Genomic DNA, 25,277 nt, shown 5'->3' with positions numbered 1-25,277 from the left:
GCTCTCCTCCCAACCTTCAAGTTTGGAGTCTTAGATGTAAGACCATTAAGGTCTGCCAGCTGGTTTACTACAATGGATTCTTCTTGTTGGGTTGATGTGGGGGAAATGGAAGAGGCAGGTGAGTGGTGTAGGCTGATGTCACAGCTTCAGAAAACCATCACAACCCTAAGAGCATGACATCACTAGCAAGTGTCAAGTGTGCTGGGAAAGCCAGGGGCACCAATTAATAACGCCCCAGCTCTAAAAAGATAAATAAAATAATTAAATCCTCTGAGGTCCAAGAAGCCCATGCTCTAGGAGACCTACAGGTTTAAGAGTTTGTGTGCATGCACAAGGAAGGGAACTCATTAACGGTGTGAGGCTACCACTACTAAAGTGTCCTCCCCAACTGGTCTATCCTGACGATGCCTCCAGAGAATAGGCTTCCTAGAACAAGTGGCGTTCAGAAGGGTAGGGGTGGAGGGAGACAACAGATCAGACAGGCACACCAGAAACTAATACAGCAGTTCAGAAGCATCCAAATGAGGAGGGGAGCATTGGATGGCCAGACAATTGACATACTGGCACTGTCCGATGTGCTCCAGTAGCAGCAGCAGAAACGAAACAGCTTTGACCTTTAGGAGAGTGACAGGACGAGGGCACAGTAGGGCATCCCCACCCCTACTGGTTGCTGCTGGAGTAACACTGGTGCTGGGGAGAGGCAGGGGACACTGAGGAAGGTGGGGGCACACTGGAAGAGCACTGAGGGCTTCTGTGGGCAGTGCCTCTGTTTCTCCCTTTGTTTCAAGGTCTTAAGCTTGGCAGATCAAGTTTGGAATTGCTGCCCAGGAAGATCACCTGTTTGTGACTTGAGGGGGTGTGGATGTGTGTGATGTGTGTGTGTGTGTGTGTGTGTGAGAGAGAGAGAGAGAGAGAGAGAGAGAGAGAGAGAGAGAGAGGGCGGGAGAGAGCGTGAGCAGAATGCTTGAGCAAGGGAGGAATTGGGCCATGCCCCAGGACTTGAGCCATCTATGGCACAAAAGGAGTTAATGGCAGGGACCGCGCCCCCCCGTGTCCGGGCACGCGCAGCGCGCCCCCTCGGTGCGCGGGCACAGCAGCCAGGCTGCCGGAGAGCAGATCTCGGGGATTTGGGTGCGGAGCCCTTGGCCTGGAGGCGATATGGGTGGTCCGCGGCCCGTTTCAGTCGCTCGCAACAGCCCGGGGAACAGGTGAGGCCGCCTGCCCCGGTCTCTCATTCGCCTGCTGCCCATCCCTTGCCCCATTCCTTATCCCCTCGCAATCCTGGGCTCCTCCACTCCCCAGTTAGTGCTCCCCATCCTTCTCTACCGAATGTGCTCTGATGGTAGGTACCCCAGACCCCCTCCCAATCTTCCCCTGCTTTGCTTCTTTCCTCCACTCTTCCTTGAATCCTGCATCCCTATCATCTTCCCATCCATCCGGCTGCATGCTCATCAAATATCCCTACTGAGGGAGCCCCCAACCTCATTCCGGTATAGCACATTGCCAGCAGGGGTGGGGGACCCCCGCAGTGCAGCCCCATCCCTCTTCTATAGAGCATTTCATAGCCAGGCTCCCTCCCCCACTCCCTGCAGCCCCCCTCCCCCAGGCCTTTATCCTATCCTCCCCCATTCCAATGCAGCTCTGTCCCCCAATACCGGTCTGAACCCGCGCGCAGCCCCACTACGGCAATTCTCCATCCTAATCTATTCCTGCACAATGTCCCTTGTCCAATGCTGCTCCAGCCCCTAGAGCCCCCGCCCCTTCCCCAGATGCCATTGCAATCCCTGGCAATGCTGCCTCCCTTGTCTTCTCCCAAATTGCAAGTTGGACCAGGATGGAGATCTTGGCCTTGGGGACTCACAGTAGGTCCTAGGGTACAGAGGGCATTTGGGGGTCGGTTGGTTTGTCTGAGTGTTCACAGGGGAGGGGCTTCAGGGAATTGACTCCAAGGGGACCGGCCTTTGGCAAGGAAGGGTTACTGTGGAGAGAGGCATCCTGAAGGTGTTAATGGAATTTGTGGGGAGGGGCAGCACCGAGGGGGTTAATGGTGGTGTTGGGGGGGGTGTTGCTGGCGGGGAAGCCGTGTGAATGAGCAGTCTGTGCCCTAGAGTTGCTATGGAGACGCTGAATGGGGGGATTGTGTGAACTCAGCTGCGGACTATCCCCCCCCCCATACACAGACACACAGATACACACACACACAATCTCTCTCTCATTTTCTCCCCCCCAACTCTCTCACTCTCACTCTTTATCTCTCCCTCTCTTCTCTCCTGCCCCACCTCCCTACTCCTACCCCTTCCTTCCCCTATCCTCTCAACCAGGGTGCTTTCTCGGCAATGTCTGGAGTCTAAACCCCCGTACTTTGCTCCCCATTTCCTCTGAGCACCTACCCCTTTAGTTGCTTTGCCAACCCCTCTTTCTTGCTCTTCTCTCCTTCTCTGTCTCTGTTTCTGTCTCTGTCTGTCTATCTGTCTGTCTCTTTCTGCCTCTCTCTCTCTCTGTGTCTGTGTCTCTGTCTCTGTCTCTGTCTCTCTCTCTGTCTCTCTCTCTCTCTCTCTCTCTCTCTCACACACACACACACACACACACATTCTCATTCCCCTCTCGTGGTGGCTGATTGTCAATTGTCGTGGGGCTGGGGCGTTCCCAATCTCCCTCCCCCACCTCTTCAGCCAGTTCTTAAAGGAGCAATCCTGCAGTCTTGGAAGGTGGAAGAAATGGGGGGACCCCAAATTGTGTGCATGTGTGTCCAGACGGGAATGTCTATATGTGCTTGTGTAGTTGCATTTGCTGTGTAACTGTGTCTTGAATGTGTTGCTCTGTCGATTTCTGTCCCCACCTATGTGTCACCAGTATGCTGCATATGTCTCTGGATATTTACCTATGCACTGTGTGTGCTTATATTTCAGTAAGTCTCTGTGTTTCCATGAGGCACTTTGTCTCCGAAGGTGGGGCTAGATGAGGGGATCTCCGCGGGTCTGAGATGTCTGTCTCTGTGAGTGAGCATCACAGTGTCTGTGATCACAGTGTCTGTGATACTGCCGTGGTTTCTCTTACTTCTTGAAGTCTTTGTGAGTTTTTTCTATAAGTTGCTGAGTATGTGTGTTTCCTCCCTTCCCCAAACCCACTCCATTGTCTGGTTCACACAGGCTGAGCATGGACAATGCTTAGGGTGCTCAGCAGAGAGGTTTCCGCCTCAGTTTGGGGCACTCTGTGTAATATGCGAGTGCCCATGGATGGACCAGGACTTGAGGATTGGGAAACAGTGAGGGTCCAGGAGGGGCATGGCAGGGCCTGGGGACCCTGTGAAGATCTGTTCTGTGCCCTGCCCCTCCTGAATTCTCACTTGGGGATCCTTTTCCTATAGACTGCTTTCCCTACTTATGCCTGAGACTCCCTGGATAAGGAGACTCTATCACACCCCAATGTGGAAATAGCTGTATTGGGTAACTGTATCCTGGCGACTCAAGGGCTCCAAGTTCACACAGCAAACCCAGGGACCTGAGTTCTATTTCTAGTTATCACCCCCACCCCAGCCACCGCAGCTCCCAGTAACACTGAAGAGCTCCGAGAGCTGAGGAGTTGAAACTGGGGACTGGCAACTTGCAGTGGCACTTCTGTCATTCTGTCTCTCATCCCCTTGGATTGTCTAACCATAGCCAGGCCCATAGCATGTTCTGATTGGGAAGCACCTCCATGGGTCCCGGAACTCACCAACGTGCGAGGCTTCTCCTAATGGAGGAGAAGAGCACAAGTCCTGCAGAGCCCTAGGGACCAACCAACTTGGATGACACGCACTTCCCTTTTTCCACAGGCCTGTCTGGCCCTGAGGGGGTCCCCTTTCTGAAGCTGTGGTGCTTGGACGACCTGCTCTCTGATCGCGGCATTGCTGGGCACGTGTATGTGTCCTTCGAGGGCTCAGTGTTGAGGTTCAAGTCAGTGTGGCCATGAAGGGGCTGCCTGTTAGGCTGATGCTGTGACCCAGGAATCTGCCTTCTTGCCACTCCCCTGCCCAGAACATGTGGCTGCAGCTGGGCCCACCCTCACTGTCCCTGAGCCCCAAGCCCACAGTTGGCTGGAGCCTGTACCTCACTCTGTGGTTCTTCAGCTTGGTGCTGAGGGCCAGCACCCAGGCCCCAGCACCTACAGTCAATACTCACTTTGGGAAGCTAAGAGGTGCCCGAGTACCACTGCCCAGTGAGATGCTGGGGCCTGTGGACCAATACCTGGGAGTTCCCTACGCCGCCGCCCCGATTGGCGAGAAACGTTTCTTGCCCCCCGAACCACCCCCCTCCTGGTCGGGCATCCGGAACGCCACCCACTTCCCTCCAGTGTGCCCCCAGAACATTCACACAGCTGTGCCCGAAGTCATGCTGCCCGTCTGGTTCACTGCCAACTTGGACATCATCGCCACATACATCCAGGAGCCCAATGAAGACTGCCTCTACCTGAATGTTTATGTGCCCACAGAGGATGGTGAGTGCTGTGGCCAGGCACTGTGTCCTCCCTGCCTCCCCTCCACCCCGTTGTGTTTGTGGCTGGCATGTGGTTGTGTGCCCTGCAGCATGCCTCTGTCTGTCTGTGAAGATGCTTCTAATCATCACTCTGCTTGGACCCCCCCTCCTCTTCTCCGTCCTTCCCTCCCCCGCATTGTCTGAGCTCCTACGTGTGAGTGACACTGGTACCAGGAGGGGCCTGGCCAGTCCTCAGAGCTTTGACAGGTCTAGGGCTGGAGTGCTGAATGGGGGTTCCCTGGGGGAGTACGGGTCACAGCTGGAAGAAGCCTGCGGGAGGATGCCAGCTCTGCCAGGCCCCCATGTTGCCATTCCACCTGCTTTGAAAGGTGGTATGTGTGTGGCCAAGGGTGCTGGGGTAGGGCGGTGGGGCTGGGGAGGGGGCAAGCCTGGTGGGCATGACTTAGGTGCCTCCTCTTTCATTAGCTGATACCTCCTCCCACAGGGGTGACACTAAGGTAAGTGACAGAAACAAGGAGATGGTGGGACAGGCTCTCTGCCATGTGCCACCTGCAGAGCAGCTCTTGGGGCCTGGGCGGGTGGGGGTGCATGCCCCTGGGCAGAGGCCTCCTGTTATTTTTTAGTTTTTTATTCATTTTACAGTAAAGCGGATTTCCAAGGAATGCGCCCGAAAGCCCAACAAGAAAATTTGTAGGAAAGGAGGTAGGTAGCGAGCCGGCGGGGAGGGACAGAGAGAGAGAGGGAGGGCTGCCTGCCCACCTGCCCTTGCCTCCTGAGAACCCAGCCTTCCTTCAAGTAGCCCAGGCTCAGGGGGCGGTTGGTGAGCAGTTGTTAGCTCCACCACATCCAAGGGCCCTGGCTTCTCTTCAGGGAGGATTTGGTGGCTCAGGAAGGTTCAGAGCAGAAGCAGCAGCCCTGTTTCTTCCAGTCTTGCCAGTCCCCAATTCCACCCTCAAGCATGTGCCAAACACAGAGCCAGTGCTTCTCTCAGAGACGCCTCAGATGAAACCAGGCAACCAAGATGGCACTGGAAGTTCTGCTCTTTCTTTTCCTGGTGGCAAAGCTACCAGCTCCCACTTCCTGCTTTTCTAGGTTGAAAGTCTCAGTTACCTCTCCAGCCCTAGGACTGAAACCAAACTTGTACACAGTCATCCCTCTCCCTGGCCCATCACTTCTGGCCAGAGCAAAGCTGAGTGACCCAGGCTAGTCTGGTGGTTCACTTTGGGCATCTCTGGATGGGCAAACTGTGAACTCAAAGCAAGAACATGCTCCTGGATTTTAAATTCCCCCTTTGCTGGGAAGAACTTGTACTCTCGTAGAAGAAATCTTCCTGTTCAAATACCACTTGATGTTTTCTGAAAAGTGCCTTTATGCTTACCCTCATAAGATCCTCTCCACATCTCTAGAGGGAAGCTTAGAAGGCCGGAATGTCAGCACCCTAATTTTATGGGTGAGGAAACGGGCCCAGGAGAGTGACTTACTGTGCATTATGGCCCCATTGCCACTCCGTGGGAGAGCTGGGGCCAAACCCTGGCTCTCTTGACCCTCAGAGCAATGTTCTTTCCACTGCAGCAGGAGGCAACTCCCATTTATTCATTCTCACCTCCCTAACTCTGAAAAAAAAAATGATGAACTCTGAGTGGGTTGGTAACAGCCTAAGGTACAGGCTGTGATCCCTGTGATTCCTGCCACACTTCAGCAAGCTTAGTGTTGGTTTTTTTCTGCAATGTTAGGCAAGGTTCCCCAGAATGGGGTGGCTAGAATTCCTACCTCGAAATTCACAGCTGAGTAAGAATGACAGGCAAAGTGCTGTGCCTCCCTCCATCTCCACGCCTCCCCCTGCCACAAATGTGTACATAAGGGATTTGGGATGGACATGGTTATTTTGGGGGGTGGGTCATCTCCAGAAGTGCTCAGGGCTTACTCCTGGTGGTGCTAAGGGAATCATATGTGATAGGACCCTGGTTGGCTACATGCAAGGCAAGCAAGCATCTTCCCCACTTTACTTTATCTCCTGGTCCCAATTCTGAGGATTTTGGATGCGCACTGAAGCTCTGGGTAAGCCTGATGTCCCATCAACAGAGAACCACCACCTTCCCACACACAGCCCCAGACCTTTCATACTGTAGGTAATGACTTTTTTCCCCCACAAATTAACAAGTGTTGTGGTGCTGCAGAAAGGATACAGGTCTGGGGCCAGAGTAATGGTACAGCAGACAGGACATTTGCCTTTCACACAGCCGACCCAGGTTCAATCCCTGGCACCCCATATGTTCCTCTGAAACTGCCAGGAGTGATCCCTGAGGGCAAAGCCAGGAGTAAGCCTTAAGTACCAGGTGCGGCAAAAAAGAAAGGGCACAAGTCTAAGAAACACAAAACTTGCCCAAATCTCAACTTTTCTCGTGAATCATGCAAAGACTTTTTCCTTGAAGAATATCTATTTTCCCATCTAGAGGGAGTAGGGTTTTCCCATTCCAACAGCTGAGCCATTTACATCAGTTCCTTTGCATTACCTACTTAAGGAGGTTGGAGGGTGGTCAGAGGGGAGACAACATTAGGAAGTTTTATCTCTCCAGCACCCAGAAAAGCTTAGGAGAGTTCAGTGCAGCCCAAAGAGTTTGAACAGAGCTAACTAGCAACTCCACTTGGTACAAACATTTAGCCATTGCAGTTATGGGCCTTGGGCAAGGCCTATGTTAAATACTGCTGGGATGTGAGGGAGAGGACAGATTTAGAAATGACTAAAGGCCCTATGGCTCCTCTGAAGAAGTTCCTAGCTTAGTACTGAAACTCAGCTGGTTTCCCTAAGCCCCACAGGTCAAGCCCTGGAGCAGGTTTCAGAGTGTGTGCCAAGGGCTTTTGATCATTTAGCAAGTCAGATCTGTTCCCTACCCAGGGCCTGTCAACCATTGCAAACAGAAATCCTGTCTCTTGGGTGATACCCATCCCCACTAGATGTAGAGGTTTCTCTCCATTTCATATCAACGTTTCCTCTCTCAGGCTAGGGTCCTGTGTACATGAACCCCAATTACTAGTAAATTACTAGTAAACCCCAATTACTAGGCAACCCCAGTGAAGAAGACTAGAGAGAAAGCTACATCTCCTATTTTATCCTGTGGGGGTCAGCTGACAGCCAGCTCGGCCTGCTCACTGGACAGGGGTAGTTAGGGTTCGTGTCCCTGGTATCCGACTCTGCTCCAGGAGGTCATCCACTTATCCATACATGCTGGGGCACAGAGGAAAGGCAAGGCAGACCTAGCTGGGATCCTGAAGCTGCAATGTTAAGGTCTAAGGGAGGCTGGGGAAGTTGGCCAGGAAGCAAGGCCTAAGATGAAGGACTATGAAAGCATCTGTATGGGGGAGACAGAGACCACACAGAACCATACACAGTCGGGTGAGGCAAAAGAACAGGGCTGAGATACGCCCACAAGAAAGGAAGGAACTCCTGGAGAAGACATCCCATCTCCCCACCAGCACCCCAATCATGTTGGAAGGAATAAATGTTTAGGCATGAGTGATTCCTCTCAGTTTGAGGGGCTTTCTACTGCGTGGTGGCTGATGCCCCATGTCCCACAGGGTTGATGAGGGCAGTATGGGCTGTGGGTATTAAGATCTTAGGTGCTTTGGGGAGCCTGAGATGCTTTCTGTCCTCCCTCCTCCCCAGGCTGGGCTCTTGCTTGAGTTGAAAAGCCATTTTGTAATATGAGAGCGGTCCCTGTTTTGATTAATAGCTGTAAGGGAATTCAGTCACCAGAGCCCAGAACAGCTGAGAAAGAGGGCTATTTGCCGTCTCCAGGCTAAGAGTAGCTGGTGTCATAGACAAGAGGATGGGCTGAGCCCCGAGGTGGCTGCAGAGTGACCTCTGCTTCCCTGATCAGCATCTAGACAGTGGCAGACGCCCCTTTTCCAATGACATTCTCAAGAGGTTCTTTGAAGCTCCTTAGAAAGGGAAGGAGACGTCCAGTAACTGGGAAGTTGTCAACTTACCCCAGATCCTAAATGTCGCTTTTCTCTCTAGTCTCTTCTCTGCTCTCCTGCCCTCCTTTCCCCTCCACACTCCGTGTCTTTTCTCATTTACTTTTCCCCATCCCTCTCCCCATCCTAGAAATGTGACATGGTGCAGTGGAAAGACCATGGGCTTTGAAGTCAAGCAGATATCACCTCTAGCACTTCCTAGCTGTGTGATCTTGAGAAAGTCACTTTACCTCTCTGAACCTCAGTTTCCTCATCAGTGAAGCAACAATGAAGATAGTATCTACCTCACTGGGGTGTGAGGATCGAACAATGTAGCAGGTGTAGAGTGCCTGGCATTAGATATTCAGTACATAGTACGAATTATTACCTCTCTCTTTCTCCCTCTCTCCCTCCCTCTCTCCCTATCTTCCTGTCTCTCCTTTCTCCCTTCCTTCTTTCCCTCCCTCCCTCTCTGGCTCTCTCTATGTCTCAGAGCAAAGCTTGTGATTATCAGGCTTGCTTCTTGTGGGCACGAACCGCATTTGCTATTAACCAGAGCAGGAGGTCCTGAGGGAAACCAGAGGGAAAGCTTCATCTTTCATATTCTGTGGGAATCAGGGTCAGCTGAGGCCCAGCTTGAGTCTGCCCACTGGACCCACGTATAACTCAAGGCTGAGGTTCGAGGTACCCGTTTGGTTTTGCCTCAGTAGCTCACATCCATATCTGCTCATGCTAGAAAGGCCACCTCTCACTCTCAGTACCTGCCCTGTTCTCTAGTGCAATCTACATGTGTACACACTTGCAGCCCCTTTTACCTGGGGGGAAGCCTCTTTCCTTGAGGGGGTCTCTGGCTCTGTGCCTTGGCCCACCTGCCGCTATCTTCCTCCTATCTGGGAGGGGAGTGGGTTCAGATGGGCTGCTGGGTCCAGGGAGGTGGGCCAGGGAGGTGCAGGGAGGCCAGCACTAGCAAGGGCCTGCCACACCATCATCCTGGAGGTCTGGGCCTCAGCCCACCCATTCCCTCAGTTCTCACCATCCCTCCTGCCTGTCCTGGGCCCAGGCCCAGAGCTGGCTTGCTGGGCCACACTGCAGTCATGCTGTTTTTGAATTCTCTCTCTGTTTTGTTCTCTGTTCTGTGCTGTTGTGTCTCCCCGTGTCTGGTCCCCAGGATCCGGCGCTAAGAAACAGGGCGAGGACTTAGCGGATAATGACGGGGATGAAGATGAAGGTATTTGGGGGCTGCAGGGCGCGGCAGCTGGTGCATGGCACAGAGCCCCTCCCCTTCTTGATGGGGAGAAGCCCCGTCTGTCTGTCTGTCCGTCTGTTGGTGTGTTTTTGTTCCTGTACAAGGCCGTTGGGCCGTGAATCCATCTTTGGCCAACTCGGCATCAGGGAGTGCCGAAGTGATGGACATGGCTGGTGGGAGCAGGGGACCACAGGCAGAGACATGGGGCAGGCATCCTCCACGCCCAGGTCCCCAGCCCCCCTCTCAGCCCTCCAGTAGAAGTGGGCACTGCCAGAGAAAGCTTCCTCCCCCAATCTTCTGTGGTTCGTGGGCACCTACCTCTACAAGCAGGAGGGAGAGTGGTGAGAACTCGGCCTAAGGGAGGGTGAGAGGTACAAAAAAACTGTTGGCAAGGAGACATCTGTTTTTCAAAGGTAGACTGGCCCCCAGGAGTGGAGCCCAGTGGGATATCAAGGAATGAAGTTGACCACCAAAGGGGTTGTGGCAGTACCGTCGCCTAGACCCTCTCCAGGTTTCTCCTCAGAAGAAAGAGATGACCTTGGGCTGCATTAGGTCCAGAGACACTGGTCCAGAGACACTGGGCCTGGTGGAGGCCAGGACACACAGCTCAGTCAGTAGAAGCATTAGATCTTGGGGTGACGGTTGAAACTGTCTTCCTTCCTTCTTGAGAAAATCTCCAGGCCTAGCCCTGGAGGGGTCAGTAAGCTCCCAGGGGGCCTACTGGTGGCTGGTAGGGCTGTGCTGGTGTAGCAGTGTTGGTCCAACTCCCAGACCACGAAGCTGCAGGTAGAGTTGAGCAGGTCAGGAGCCTGCTGGGGACTGCCGGCCCTGCGTGCTAACTGAGTGAGCCCCACCAGAAATTTGAAGGTCACTCACTGAATGGCCTCTGGGGGTAGGGGGGTTCTTCATCTTGCAACTGACTGGAGACAGGCTCTCCTTAGTTCTGCGTTGCCCCACCCCCATCCCCAGTATTTCCGGTAAAGCCTGCCTAATGTCCAGGGAGAATCGGGTAAATGAGCATATGGCTTAGAACCCTTGTCAATAAGGTTCCCCCCCCCATCTCTGCCATTCATTGCCCTTTCCCCACATCCTTCCTTGTTGTCTCCCTGTGCCACACCTTTTTACTACCCCTCTTGTCTCTGTCTGCACTGGGGGGGGCAGCTGCTGCCAATGGCCATATTTTCATGTAACTGGTTTAGTCTTGGGGGTTTCAGGCCTTCCCAACTCCCTACTTTTGAAAGCCATGTCAGGTCCCAGGACTCCTGGGTGCCCAGGGCAGGGACTCACTCAATACTGTCAGAGGAAGAGTTCTTCTGTTTCTTCCCAACCATGTACCCAACCCCCATCCTCCAGTTCCCAGGACCCTGCCATGGTCTATTTAGGCCTAGCTGTGTTAGGCAGACCTGGCTTTCAACTGAGGCTACCTGGAACCAGAGCCTTTCAAAACATTCCCGAGTCTAGAGGTCTATGTCCAGTGCTTGAGCCCAGGCTGAGCAACCCCATGAGTCCTGCCCTCAGAGTTAGTGGTGTCCTGGCACCTGGGATAGCTTTGATGCCCGCACTCCCACCCCCAGGGCTGGTGGGGGTTGGGGAGGAAGGGCTCCTACCCAGCCTATGTCTTACCCCTTCTCCTTGCAGACATCCGGGACAGTGGTGCTAAGCCCGTCATGGTCTACATCCATGGAGGCTCTTACATGGAAGGGACGGGCAACATGATTGATGGCAGCGTCCTGGCCAGTTATGGTAACGTCATCGTCATCACCCTCAACTACCGGGTTGGAGTTCTAGGTATGATTCCTCATTAGATGCCTAGAAAAAAGCCAAGATTGTCACTGAGAAAGGAAAGAGTGACTGAGGCTTCAAAAACTGCCTTGTTTCTCTAGTTACTGCTAACCACCCTGGTCAAGATGTTATCTCATAACCCTTTCCCAAGTGCTGGGAGCTTCTCCGTGCCCCCAGGCCATTTTCTAGTGTCTTCCCATGTCACTGAAATTTCAAGCAAATCTTCACTTTCTCTTAGGTTTCAAGCTAGTTTTCTGACTCCAAACTTCAGTTTGGCTCAGTTTTGTAAAGCTCATTTTTTCTAGTGTTGTGTGCTTATCCCTAAACAACCCCCCACCCCGCAAACGCCCACACATACACAGTCCTTCTAGCAAATCACATACCCATATACCCACATACCTTCACAAGTTCACACGCCCACACTCTCCCACATCCACTTCTATGCATATAATTATTCTGCATTTACCCCTAATAAACACACACATATTTCGACCTACATAGACCTCCCACATTCCCATCAATAGACTCACACACTCTCCATTGTTCTTTACATACTCCACACATATGTCCCCCCACATATTCACAGATCCATGTACCTCTGTACACACCACAGACATGCCCCACTTCTATAGATTTGTCTCGCCTTCTGTGTTTATAGACCCACACTCAAGTCCCCATAAATCTCTCCTTCTGTATCTCTAATATTTCCATGTCTCATGTCTCCACCCATAAACACTACACACAATCACACTCACACTTTTCTCTGCCCCATCCATAAGCTCTATGCATCTCAACATCCACATGTGAACGCCACACATCTACAACTTGAATACATATGCACATGTGCATACATATACAATATCTCCCTAAACATCCCACTTCTGCAGGCCCATGTACAGTCTCTCGATCAACACAAACTATTATTCCCCTTCACTATACACTTCTACACTAACCTGTACTTCCCCATCTCCCCCATTCCACACTTATCAAACATCTACAAAAAACTCTCATATCCCTGTTTCCACTCCTATATATACCCTGGGTACCATACCTCTATATTTATTCCACATGTACATATTCCTGTATATCATACATATATACCCCCCATATATATATTATACACAAAGGCATACTCTTTCCCCACACTCTGCAGATACATTCAATTCACACATATGTGCATGTACCCCCACCCACAAGTATATCTATACCCATACCTGCCATCTCTAATCAGACACACACCGCCCTCTTACCTTCACGCCTTACACTTTTGCAGCCTCCATACACATGTACATGCCTTCACTCTCTGTGCATACATTCCCATACACCCACTCCCACAGACTGGTTTATTTCCCCACGGTCTCCTCAGAAACACCCACTCACTCGTCCCCACACAAGTTCTGTCATCTGTATGCTCATCTCAGTGATTTAGGCTATCCCTCTACCCTGTACTTTCTTGGTGATTGAGAATGCCTCTCTGCAGCCAAGGTCTGGAAGTAAATGAGTGCCTTGTCCAGTGCCTTATCCACTGCCTTGACTGAATATATAAGAACTTGCTCCCTTTCAGATGTTCACCCAAGCCTCACAGGGCATGTGCAGCTCCATATTTCTAGAGGGGCTTAACACAGCCACTTAGCTTGAGGGTTTGTGTCCTCAGAGTTCAGGTGGGAAATCTAGACTTTTCTGAGCTCTAGAGGCTTGGGTGCAAAATCAGTGGTTAGGCAAGCCTCACTCCATGGCCAGTTGGCTACCACTATCTTGTCTGAGTTTTTCTTAGAATACATGGTTATAGTATGGTGTCTTGCATCTGGGTGTGGAGATGAGTGCAAAAAGCCCCTCTCCTTTTCACTAGCCCTTATTTATTACTGTGTGGATTGGTAAGACTCCTCTTTCAGCTATAGACAGGACAAATGATATTCTCTAAGAAAGATGAAAGCCTATGATCCATTCAGTGGCACCGGGATAGACAAGAGGGAGTAGCTCCACAGTCTCTCCACAGTGTCATGGGCTTTGGTTTCATGCTGCTGCCACGGCCTTCTCTCTTTCTGAGTCACCTCAGACAGCATAGCAAGGCTCTTGTAAGTGGTTCCATCCTGCTGAGAATGGAAATCTGAGTATCAGCCAGTGAAAACAGTGCTGTGAAGGTAGCTGTGAACCCACACATGAGGGCTGCAGAATTCCTGAAGAATAGTATATACACAGACATAATTATATCAGAAATACAGGTGTATACATTATAATTAAAGGCCAGATGTCATTTTGCCATTTTCAGTTCTAAGGTTTGATAGAAGAGATTCAATCAGCTACTTTAAAATATTATCAACACAGAGGAGGAGATAGAGTTGAGTGCAGGGCTTGCATGCAGGAAGTCCAGGTTCCATCCTGAGCACTGCCAGCAGTGACTCCCAAGCACAGAATCAGTCTCTGAGCATTTCTGGGAGTAGCTTCAAAATCCCACAAAATTAAAATTAAAAAATAAAACGTTTAAAGTATAAATACAGGGGCCAGTTCGATAGTATAGTGGGCAAGGAGCTTGCCTTTCGCGTGATTGATCCAGGCTCAATCCGTGGCATCACATATGATCCTCTGAGCACGACCAGGAGTGATTCCTTAGTACAGAACCAGTAGTAAATCCTGGACATCACTGGATGTGGCCCAAAGCCCCACCCCAAAGTATAAATACAATAAAAAATAAAGCTCTATTTTGTAAAGTTATTGGAAAGCAAAGCAATTAAATACTGAGACTGTGTTTAAGTTCCCTATTATGATATCAGCTAGAGGTGAAGAAAAAGAAAGAATAGAGAGGAGGGAGAGAAAAGGGAGAAAAGAAAAAAAGAAAGACAAGGAAGAGAAAAGTGGACAAATGTGATAAAGAGGCATAAAAGAGAATGGGCTACTTGTAAGATTGAAAATGTCAATTGAAAGTTGGCACACAGGGTCCGTATTTCTTCCTACTCTGCTAATCACTCCACAACACTTCAACTGCTCTAATATAATGATTCCTTATCAAGACCAAACAGTACAGTGGGTAAGGTGCTTGCCTTGCACATAGCCAACCTGGGTTCAATTCTGGCATCCCATACATATGATCTACTGAGCCCATTAAGAGTGATCCCTGAGTACAGAACTCTGAACATCGAAGGGTGTGGTCCCAAAACAAACGGAGGGGGAGGGGAGGGAGGTAACCCAAAACAAAACAAAAAGATTCTGTATTAGGGTTTGAGTATGGGACTCAGTGGTAAATACCTGCCTGCTTTGCATATGTGAAGTCCTGGGTTTGATCCCTAAGCACCCTTGAGCCAAGAGTAGCCCTCAAGCATCACTGGTTGTAACCTAATCCCCGCAAAAAGAACCTCCACTTTAACGACTAGAGAGATAGTTCAAAGGGCAGGGGGTCCAAGTTTGATCCTAACGCATTGTTAGGTGCACCCCCCCCAGTGCTTATTATCATTTAGATAACCATAATAGTCCATCTTGGGAAGGGTATAAATAATACTGGGGTGAGGAGATTTAAGCAGTTAATGATCAAAGTAATATCCAAACTTCAGGAGTCGCAAACTGAAACTTGGTTAGAAGTTCCCTGACAGATCCTGCTCCAGAACACAAACAGAACTACTAATCCACTGATTGTTTTTTTGGATACATCCAGGATGGGTTTATTTTTTAGTACCACATATAGAACTTGGGTTCGTCCCTGATGCTTGTGGATTTTGCTATGTAGTTGAAACTTTGCTTCTTTGTTCTTTCCCAAAGCCACCCAGAACAAGGGATCAGTTTTGGAGCCCCAATTAAATGTATTCACTCACCTGCTCTCCTACTAGTTTCTCTGGAGCACTGAGCACAGTAAACTCTTCACTTTAAAAGTATTTCTGGGGGCCAGAATGATAGCACACCAAGTAGGGCATTTGCCTTGCCGCAGCTGACCCAGGTTCAATCCCTGGTATTCCATATGGTCCTCCAAGCACCACCAGGAGTAATTACTGAGTGCAGTAATCTCTGAATCACTAGATGTGGCCCAAAAAACACACAAAAAAGTATTTCTGTAGGCATCTTGGGAAATTTCATGCATTTGGAGATGGTCTCAAGCTAGTCTATGGATATACATACCCTCCAGAGTGATGCACTGTTACGTAGGAAACCCTCAGTGGGCTTGAGAGACACAAAAGAAGAGGACTTCAACAAGTCTCAGGTGTAAATATCCCTCGGCTGAGGAAGTAGGGGCTTGCTAAGTTTTATTCTGGATGCCAGAATTTTTCTATTTGTTGTTTTTTTTTTATTTGGGAGCCTCACCCAACAGTGCTCAGAGCTTAATCCTGGCTCTGTGATAAGGGATATCTCCTGGTGGAGCTCAGGGGACTATTGTGGGGTGCTGGGTATCAAATCTGAGTTGGCAGCATATAAGGCAAACGCCTTACTTGCAGCACTATCTCTCTGATCCTGTGTTCCAGAATTTAATCTCACATTCTTTTTATAAACTTTTTTTTATTACTGTGAGATATACCCTTATAAAGTCATTCATGATTGGATTTTAGTCACACAGTATTTCAACACCCATCCCTCCACCAGTGTACATTTCCCAACACCAGTGTCTCCAGGTTCCCTCCCATCACCCTCCCACCCCCACCCCACCTTCCTCTGTGGCGGGTGCTTTTCTTCTCTGTCTCTTGTCTCTGTCTCTCTTCTCTCTCTCTCTCTCTCTCTCTCTCTCTCTCTCTCTCTCTCTCTCTCTCTCTCCCCCCACTACTTTTGGGCATTGTGTTTTTCAATATTGACACTGAAACGTAATCAAGATTATCTCTTTACCTACTTTTAAATGTGAGATATTTAATCTCACATTCTTGCTCAGGCATCCTTCAAGACTTGGATGTTACAAATATATGGTTTTGGTATGATGTACCAGATCCCCCTTCATATCTTTTGTTGGTAAGCTTTTATTTTGTTTTTATTTTGGGGTCACATTCAGTAATGCAGGGTCACTCCTAGTTCTGACCTCAGGGATCACTCCTGGGGGACCCAGGGGACCATATGGGATGCCCCAGATCAAACCGGATTGGTGTCTTGCAAGGCAAGCGCCCTATCTGCTGTACTATCACTCTTGCCCTGCTGATAAGCTTTTGGTTTGTTTATTTTGGATTTTGGTTTGGGGATCACTCCTGATTCTGTGCTCAGGGATCACTCCTAGTGGGGCTCAGGGGACCATCTGTAGTACCAGGGATCAATCCCAGGTATCCTGCAAGGCATTTGCCTTATCATTGAGCCACTACCCAGACCCATGCAAGAATCTTGAAGTCAGGGTAGTTGACAAGATTCCATCCATATGCTTTAGTGGCACTTATCATCTAGTTCATGGGATCCAAGGGAGCAGAGAGCAATAGGCAAATCCTGCATCCAAGCCCTTTAAATATTTGTTCCTAAAGCAGAAAAATCAGTACCTGGTAGAGAAATTTGCTGCCATCAGATACAGGTTCTTCCTGATGATCAGAACATACATATTTTACACATTTCACTAAACTTGGCAAAGGCTAACTGCAAGCCTTCTATTGCCCAAATAAGAGAAAAGGGCAGACGATGAGGGGGAAGTAAAGAGGAGGTAGCAAGGGGAGACAGGCTAGAAGAAGTAGTTAGTGATTTTTGCTGGAGGGTCTCAAGGCTTGGATGGCTGGATTGGATCTTGGTCAGAGTGCTTTCTCAGACGCACAGGAGCAGCTTTGGTTTGTGAATGGACCAGTAAAAAGTAGCTGGTTGCCTTATCTAGGGGAACAGGGGCTCCTCCTTGCATCCTTATTCAGGCTTTCTCTAATTCTTTCTCATTTCCTTATTGGGGGGCTGGAGCGATAGCACAGCGGGTAGGGCGTTTGCCTTGCACGCAGCCAACATGGCTGACCCGAGTTCGATTCCTCTGCCCCTCTCGGAGAGCCCGGCAAGCTACCGAGAGTATTCGATATGCCAGACACAGTAACAACAAAGTCTCCAATGGAGACGTTACTGGGCCCGCTCGAGCAAATTGATGATCAATGGGAGGGCCTTTATTTATTTTTTTTTATTTCCTTATTGGGAACCTGGAACTAAAGAGGGCTTGTGACAAGGTCCTGAGAGGAATAACTAAGTACATCTCATAATTAATTGTACCAAAGATAAATTAATAGCACATCAGAAGAGAGTGAAGTGAGTTCTTTTAAAGAATCTAGAAACAGAAGGCCTCAAGAAAGGCAGGGATGAGGTCTTGTGCCTGCTGAAGTCTATTTGAATTCAGTTCCTGCTGATGAACTGCCAGGGCTGCCAGAGAGCTCGCTGTGGGCTGAGGGAATATCTTCAAACATGGCCTCCCACAAGGTTCATTCCAGGTGCTACGAATGAGCTGGTAGCTGTGGTATTTAAAAATGCTGATGCCCGGTGTGGGTTTCCAATGAGGAGAAGCACCATAACTCCCCACCTGGAAAGAACCTCTCCGAAATTGTATGGCAGAAGAGAGCCTTCCAAGAAGCCTAAGACTTAGGGAAGAGAGATTAAATGAGGCAGCAGGATCAGTCTAAAATGGAAGCAGGGTTGGGGGAATATAGGACATCTCTGTGGGATAGTCAGCAGGTGGGCGGGAAGGTAGTCTCCATGGCAACAAGTCTCCACAGCAGCAAATCCCAGCAGGTGGGTGGGAAGGTAGTCTCCATGGTGACATGTATCCTCAGCAGCAAATCCCAGTGGGTGGGCGGGAAAACCTGTTTCTGTGGTAACGCACTGCACTGACTTCCTCATTTCTCCCCCGAAGGAAGAGATGGTCTCACCCAGTGATGTTCTAACCCAGTGAGGGCCTAACCCAACTTCAGTGGGCATAAGAATCACCTGGAGAGTTTAAGAATACTAATTGCTGGCCCCCATTCCAGAGTTTTGGTTTCATTAGGTCTTGGAGGAAAAGAAATGAAGACCTATGCTAAGACTGAGGAGAAAGGGCAATCTTGAGACCTTAGGGAAAAATATTAGAACTGGACTAACTTTCATAGGAAGGGCAAGGAGAGTTTAGTAAGCGTTACTTCTTGGAACACTTAGTTCATTCTGAGCACAAAGGAAAGGAAAGAGCAGCAATGACTGATTTGTAACATGCTAAGTATTTTATATATGGTCTGTACATTTTATCCGTGTTACAGTTCTTTGAAATACTTTTACCTTCATTTTGCTGAAGAGAAAACTATAACCCAGAGAATAATAAAAGAAAACTTGTCCAAGGCCACATGGCCACTAAGTGGGAGTACCAGATCTCAAACCAAGGACTGACTCGAGCATCCAAGCACCTTCCACTCAGTCAGGCCAGGACCTACGGTCATGTACATTCAGGTCGATAGTGCTGAGTCACAATCACTTGCTGTGGCTGTAGTTTATGTTTCCTAGCTAGAGGCGCACACTTGATTTTCTTGTGGTTCTTGGCCACACTTGGTCTTGCTCAGGGCTTACTCCTGGCTCTGCACTCAGGAATCACTCTGGGTGGTGCTCAAGGAACCATATAGGATGCCAGGGATCGAATGCAGGTGGGCCGCAAGCAAGGGAAGTGCCCTACCTGCTGCACTATCTCTCTGGCCCCAGAGGCATCCACTTCAGAGGGTCTAGAACCATCCTTCCAAGCTGGAGAATGGGGGAGAAGGAGCAGATCTTTACTCTACAGATGGTGCTGTGTTTTGCCCAAAGTAGCAATGGTGTATGTCAGCTAGGTGGAAAGAGTTACACTTTCTGCCTGTCCTATAGCCTCAGGCCCCTGACTCTGGTCAGCCATCTTAACTCAAATCCTCCATACCCTCTGATTTCACTGTCCTGCTGCCGTTTGTTAAATCCAGGTTTCCTGAGCACCGGTGATCAGGCCGCCAAAGGCAATTATGGGCTTCTTGACCAAATCCAGGCCCTCCGCTGGGTGAGCGAAAACATTGCCTTTTTTGGTGGTGATCCCCACCGTATCACCGTCTTTGGCTCGGGCATTGGCGCATCCTGTGTCAGCCTCCTCACACTGTCACATCATTCTGAGGGTAAGTAGTTCCTGGGGCAAAACCTGACCTGGCAAAGTGCTAGGACCCTTCCAAGTTCCACAGGACCCTCACCCTAGGAGCACCCTGGGGAAATCAGGCAGTCCTCTTTAACCTCTCAATGTGAGAGAGGGCACAAGAGAATCCCATTCTAATCCTAAGCAAGTCCAATTGTCCTTGTGGTGCAGGAGTCTTATTTGGAAACATGGGAGGAGAAAGCCTCTATCTGAAGGGACAATAATTATTTGGGGGCAGAAGAAATATTCCAGCTTGGGCAGGACCTGTGACTTCAGGGTAGAGAGCTCAGGCGGAAATTAGTTTTATAATAATGTCAAAAACACTCATTCTCTGCTGTTCTCTCTGAAGAGCAAGTCCATACAAGAGGGAACTAACTGTCCTTGAAGGGAGCAGATGGGCCTTGGAGTGAGGCTCGCTAAGCAGCAGAGTGGGATTTTTAGAGGTGTAGTGATATATGATTGGACTCCGGATCTCCTCTGGGACTCTACATTCCACCAAAAGGCGATCCCATTTTTATCCTCAAAGAAAGCCTGTTGTTTTGCAGTGAGTCTCTCTGTCAGGGAGTTTTCCAAGAGGCCAAAGAGGCTCTTTTCACTCCATAGGAAATGTTTTTTCCTCCTCTGAACCATGCGGCACATTCTCTGGGAAGCAAAGGTGAGCTTCTCACAAAGGAGAGATCTTTCTGAGAAATGTGCCCTTCTCTAAAGAAAGGAAGTATGTGAGAGAGGACAATATTTTTTTCCTTTGGGGCCCACACCTGGTGGTCCTCAGGGGCTACTCCTGGCTTTGTGCTTGGGAGAATCAATCCTGGCATTGTTTGCAGGACGGTGTGCAGTGCTGCGTATCAAATGACGGCCACCATGTCCTCCACCCTGTTGAGTTATCTCTGTGGCCCAAGAGGAGATTATTTTCATAAAAATTTTTTCATAGATGGTGTTGATTTACCCCCAGAACTGAAGATTCTCACAGAGACTTCATATTTGTCTTTGGTTTTGGTTTCTAGCTTTGGGGTCACCCCCAGAGGACACAGGAGTTGCATTTAGCTTGATACTCTGGAGTCATTTGGGGGGAGGGCTTGGGGAAGCATGCTGTGCTGGATATGATACCAACAACTCCCATATTCAAAGTATGTGCTCAGCCAATTGAGCTATCTTTCCAGCCCTCCATTTCTTTTTTTAATTGAATCCCCATGAGATACAATTATGAAGCCTTCATGTTTGAGTTTCAGTCACACAATGATTGAACACCCATCCCTCCACCAGTGTACATTTTCCACCACGAATGTCCCCAGTATCCCTCCACCCCATCCCTTTCTTCTTGAAGAAAGACTGTCTCTGCGCAAAGGATGTGTCTCAGGAGTAATGCACATGCCTCATATGTGTAACATTCTGCATTCAATCCCTGCCAGAACAGAAAAAGGCCTTTGGGGGGGTCAGAGAGATAATATAGCATATAGCGCACTTACCTTGCATTAGGGCAACTTGGATTCAATCCCCAGTACCCCATATGGTCCCCCAATCCCTGCCAAGAGAGATCTCTGAGTGCAGTCAGAAGACCTAAGCACTGCCAGGTGTGGCCCCAAACAAAAAGTAGCCTGTGTTTTTCAGAGAAGGGAGAAAAAGGGAGAGAGGAAAGGAGGGAGGGAGGAAGAGAAGGAAAGGGAGGGAGAGAGAGAAATTAGTTTTCTGGCCTAGAAATTATATCTCTGTCCCTCCAGGGACTATCCTGGTAAGGGAATACCCCATCTTAGAATGTGATTCTCAGTGAAGTAATGAGGATAAGAACCTCTTCCCACAAAGAAAGATGGAGTAATACAGTGTGATAGTGTTTCTCTCTCTTAAAGGAGGAATGGGGACTTCCTCTACTTGGAGACACTTTCCCTGGAAAGAACAGTTTCAAGGCTGTACTCTACCTCACAGGAGACCAGGGTCCTGGGTCCCAAGCTGCTTTAAACATCTATTCTTTCTATAATCACCATATGTAGAATAATCATCTTTTGAAAAGGGAAATTCTCTCTTAAGTAGTAATTTCTATTTTCCTTCCTACCCAAGCAAACTGCTTATCTCTGAGAGGAATAAAACTGAGTGCCTGATGGGTAGATGCTGGGGGAGGAGAAAATGATAACCTCCCACCACCATCTAGGATGGGGGCAAGAATCATCGAGTCTTTTGACCTGACCTCCCTCTGTAAGGGGAAAATCTGGACATTAGCCATCAGTGAGTTCTGGAAAAAGTCTTTGTGAAGGCTACAGAGTAGCCATCCTCAGTCCCTAAATCTTTCGGACCCCAGCCTTTTGCCCTTGGGAATCCTTCCCCAAACTCCCAGAATGTGAAACTGTCTCATGCCTGAATTTCTCATCTCTCATGAAAAAGACCCCTTTGTGGTAGAAGTGCCAGCTCCCTGGTGGTGTGCTGGCACAGAGCTGGGCCCAGCTGGGCAGGAAGCAAGGGGGGAAGACAAGGAGAGATAAAGAGAGAGAACATAAGGAAGCTGGTGTCTGGGACCCAAGGGGTTAATTCTTCCTGGCATTTCCTTAACTCCCAAGTTACCAACCATTGCCCCAGGACAAATAAGGCCAGAAGCAGGCAGAGAACCCTTCAGGGAAGGCATGAGGAAAGCCCCAGAGCCCTCCTTTGATTCTCACCTACCACCCCAGCCTAATGGATTGTCCCTCTTTCCCAGTCTGTCCTAACCTGAAAGCCACTTTAGTAACAAAGGAATAGGGAGGAATTTGATTTGTCCCTCAGACACAGGCAAGGAAGGCCTAGCCCTGAACTGTGTGTGACACAGTACTGACCTAGAACTGCCTGTCTTCCACAGGGCTTTTCCAGAGGGCCATTATCCAAAGTGGTTCTGCTCTGTCCAGCTGGGCTGTAAACTACCAACCCGTGAAGTATACGAGCCTGCTGGCAGACAAGGTGGGCTGTAATGTGCTAGACACAGTGGACATGGTAGACTGTCTTCGGCAAAAGAGTGCGAAGGAACTGGTGGAACAGGACATCCAGCCGGCCCGCTACCATGTGGCCTTCGGCCCTGTGATTGATGGTGACGTTATTCCTGATGACCCTGAGATCCTCATGGAACAGGGAGAGTTCCTGAACTATGATATCATGCTAGGTGTCAACCAGGGAGAGGGCCTCAAGTTTGTGGAAGGTGTGGTGGACCCTGAAGATGGGGTCTCTGGAACAGACTTTGACTACTCAGTCTCCAACTTTGTGGACAATCTCTACGGCTATCCTGAGGGCAAGGATACACTGCGGGAAACCATCAAGTTCATGTACACAGACTGGGCAGACCGTGACAACCCTGAGACCCGCCGTAAAACGTTGGTGGCCCTCTTCACTGACCATCAGTGGGTGGAGCCCTCAGTGGTGACAGCTGATCTGCATGCCCGATATGGCTCACCTACCTACTTCTATGCCTTCTATCATCACTGCCAGAGCCTCATGAAGCCAGCATGGTCAGATGCAGCTCATGGGGATGAAGTACCCTATGTTTTTGGTGTCCCTATGGTAGGACCCACTGACCTCTTCCCCTGCAACTTCTCCAAGAATGATGTTATGCTTAGTGCTGTCGTCATGACTTACTGGACCAACTTTGCCAAGACTGGGTAAGGAAAAGTGGGGGATTCTTCTTTATTTGGGGGGGGGACTCCCAGCTCTCCCCTCCACTCTGTTATGTAAGCCTATCTAATGATTCCCCACTCCTAAGATATTCCCCAAATCTAGCTCCCTTACCTGATGCCTTCTATTCCCTGCTGATAAGTCATTCCTACCATTCCTTCCCTCAAAAAATGTTGAAGCACTGAAATCAGTTCATGATTGGATTGAGTATGTATTGCATTCATAGCACAATTATGTGCTTCAAGGTTCAAGGGCCAGAGGCTGCATAGATGGGAATAAAGTGCATTTAGAAAGAGCCTTTAAAGGGCTCTTGGCAAAATTGGGCAGCTGAAAAGATTGGTGGCTGCTCAGTAATATGTGAGCAAAAAATGTGTCTATGGCTGGAGAGACAGTTCAGGGGTAAAGGCACTTGCCTTCCTTTCAGGTCAACGCTGATCTCCAGCACCATATATTGTCTCCAGAGCACCACCAGGAGTGACCCCTGAGCACAGAGCCAGGAGCAAACACTGAGCACCACTGGGTATAGGTCAGACACCCCCCAAAAAAGTTTTCTAGCATGGGTGAATGCACAGGCTGGATGGTTTCCCTGACACTGTGGGACATAGAAAGAAGTTCAAAGCCTGGGGCAGAAGAGCAGTATGAACACAAGCAGGGACTCTGAAAAGTATTGAAATGGGAGGAGGAAGTTTTGTACTGGGGAAGAGGCTTGGGATGGGTGTGAGATGCAGAATGCTTAACCCCGGATTTTCATGTGCTATTTCAGAGATCCCAACAAGCCAGTACCCCAGGACACCAAGTTTATTCACACCAAAGCCAACCGCTTTGAGGAAGTGGCCTGGTCCAAGTACAATCCCCGAGATCAGCTCTACCTTCACATTGGGCTGAAGCCAAGGGTCCGAGATCATTACCGGGCCACCAAGGTGGCCTTCTGGAAACACCTGGTGCCCCACCTCTATAACCTGCATGATATGTTCCACTACACGTCCACTACCACCAAAGTGCCGCCCCCAGACACCACCCACAGCTCCCACATCACCCGCAGGCCCAACGGCAAAACCTGGAGCACCAAGCGGCCAGCCATCTCTCCTGCCTACAGCAACGAGAATGCACAGGGGGCCTGGAACGGGGAGCAAGATGCAGGGCCCCTCCTGGTGGAGAACCCTCGTGACTACTCCACTGAATTAAGTGTCACCATCGCTGTGGGGGCCTCACTCCTGTTCCTCAATGTTCTGGCCTTTGCTGCCCTCTATTATAGGAAAGACAAACGGCGTCAGGAGCCCCTGCGGCAGCCTAGCCCTCAGAGGGGAGCTGGGGCCCCTGAGTTGGGACCTGCCCCCGAGGAGGAGCTGGCAGCATTACAGCTAGGCCCCACCCACCATGAGTGTGATGCTGGTCCCCCCCACGACACACTTCGCCTCACTGCCCTGCCCGACTACACACTGACCCTGCGGCGTTCCCCTGATGACATCCCACTCATGACTCCCAACACCATCACTATGATCCCCAACTCCCTGGTAGGGCTGCAGACATTGCACCCCTATAACACCTTTGCCGCGGGATTCAACAGTACTGGGCTGCCCCACTCACACTCCACCACCCGGGTATAGCTCCAGTCCAGAGCACGGCCTCTCTCCCAGCTCTCTCCCTCCTAGATCCATGAACACACACACACACACACACACACACACACACACGGACACGGACACACGTATATGTGTGCACACACAACAACAACACTTGACAGCAAACACCTACACAGACATCAACAGATGTGGACATGCGCCCGCATGTACAAAAACACCAACATGGAAGTAGACCTAAATAAGCCCTCCCAACCGGGACACAAATGAGTCCTTGGGAAACCTAGGACCCACGGAACAGCAGCCCCATGAAACAGCAGCTGAAGCAAGCTCCCCAAGCCTGACCACAGACACTCCCGGGGGACCTAAAAGCACCACCTGGACACCCCCTTGGTGCTCACCTTCTGCTCTGTTGGAACTACATCAACTACCAACTCCAGACTTGGGAACTTTCAAGAGCAGAGTAGCTCTTTCCTCCCCAGACTTGGCATTTTTCATGGGTCTTATTTTGGGTGATTTTAAAACAAGTTTGGAAGAAAATCTCCTCGACCTGCAAGTGCTTAGAGGCTCCAGCAGGAAAGGTTTCAGGCCCAGGTTCC

At 49.9% G+C, this 25,277-nt stretch overlaps 1 protein-coding gene across 3 annotated transcripts; it reads left to right on the top strand.

The window, feature by feature from the left end:
* Window positions 1–1,061: 1,061 nt before the first annotated feature.
* On the top strand, window positions 1,062–25,024 carry NLGN3 (neuroligin 3). 3 transcript variants are annotated; one of them, XM_056130082.1, is made up of 8 exons: window positions 1,062–1,208; window positions 3,815–4,476; window positions 5,118–5,177; window positions 9,598–9,657; window positions 11,314–11,463; window positions 19,275–19,460; window positions 22,296–23,085; window positions 23,862–25,024. In XM_056130082.1, exons 2-8 carry the CDS (start codon window positions 4,020–4,022, stop codon window positions 24,703–24,705), a joined length of 2,547 nt encoding a protein of 848 aa, XP_055986057.1. In that variant the 5' UTR covers window positions 1,062–1,208; window positions 3,815–4,019; the 3' UTR covers window positions 24,706–25,024. The 3 variants fall into 3 exon arrangements, with proteins under 3 accessions (XP_055986057.1, XP_055986058.1, XP_055986059.1); XM_056130083.1 differs by lacking the exon at window positions 5,118–5,177; XM_056130084.1 differs by lacking the exons at window positions 5,118–5,177; window positions 9,598–9,657 and having other exon boundaries at window positions 23,862–25,023.
* The last annotated feature ends 253 nt before the right edge of the window (window positions 25,025–25,277 follow it).

This window comes from Sorex fumeus, unplaced genomic scaffold (genome assembly GCF_029834395.1).
Source record: "Sorex fumeus unplaced genomic scaffold, SorFum_2.1 ptg000073l, whole genome shotgun sequence".
NCBI classification, from domain to species: domain Eukaryota; kingdom Metazoa; phylum Chordata; class Mammalia; order Eulipotyphla; family Soricidae; genus Sorex; species Sorex fumeus.
This window is presented reverse-complemented; position numbering and strand designations above follow the sequence as displayed.

Bases quoted from the DNA above. Each gene is read 5' to 3' on its own strand.
- NLGN3 (XM_056130082.1), top strand. From the start codon at position 4,020: ATGTGGCTGCAGCTGGGCCCACCCTCACTGTCCCTGAGCCCCAAGCCC. The intron at 4,477-5,117 runs GTGAGTGCTGTG...TTCATTTTACAG, and splicing joins TTATGTGCCCACAGAGGATG to TAAAGCGGATTTCCAAGGAA. The intron at 11,464-19,274 runs GTATGATTCCTC...TGTTAAATCCAG, and splicing joins CTACCGGGTTGGAGTTCTAG to GTTTCCTGAGCACCGGTGAT.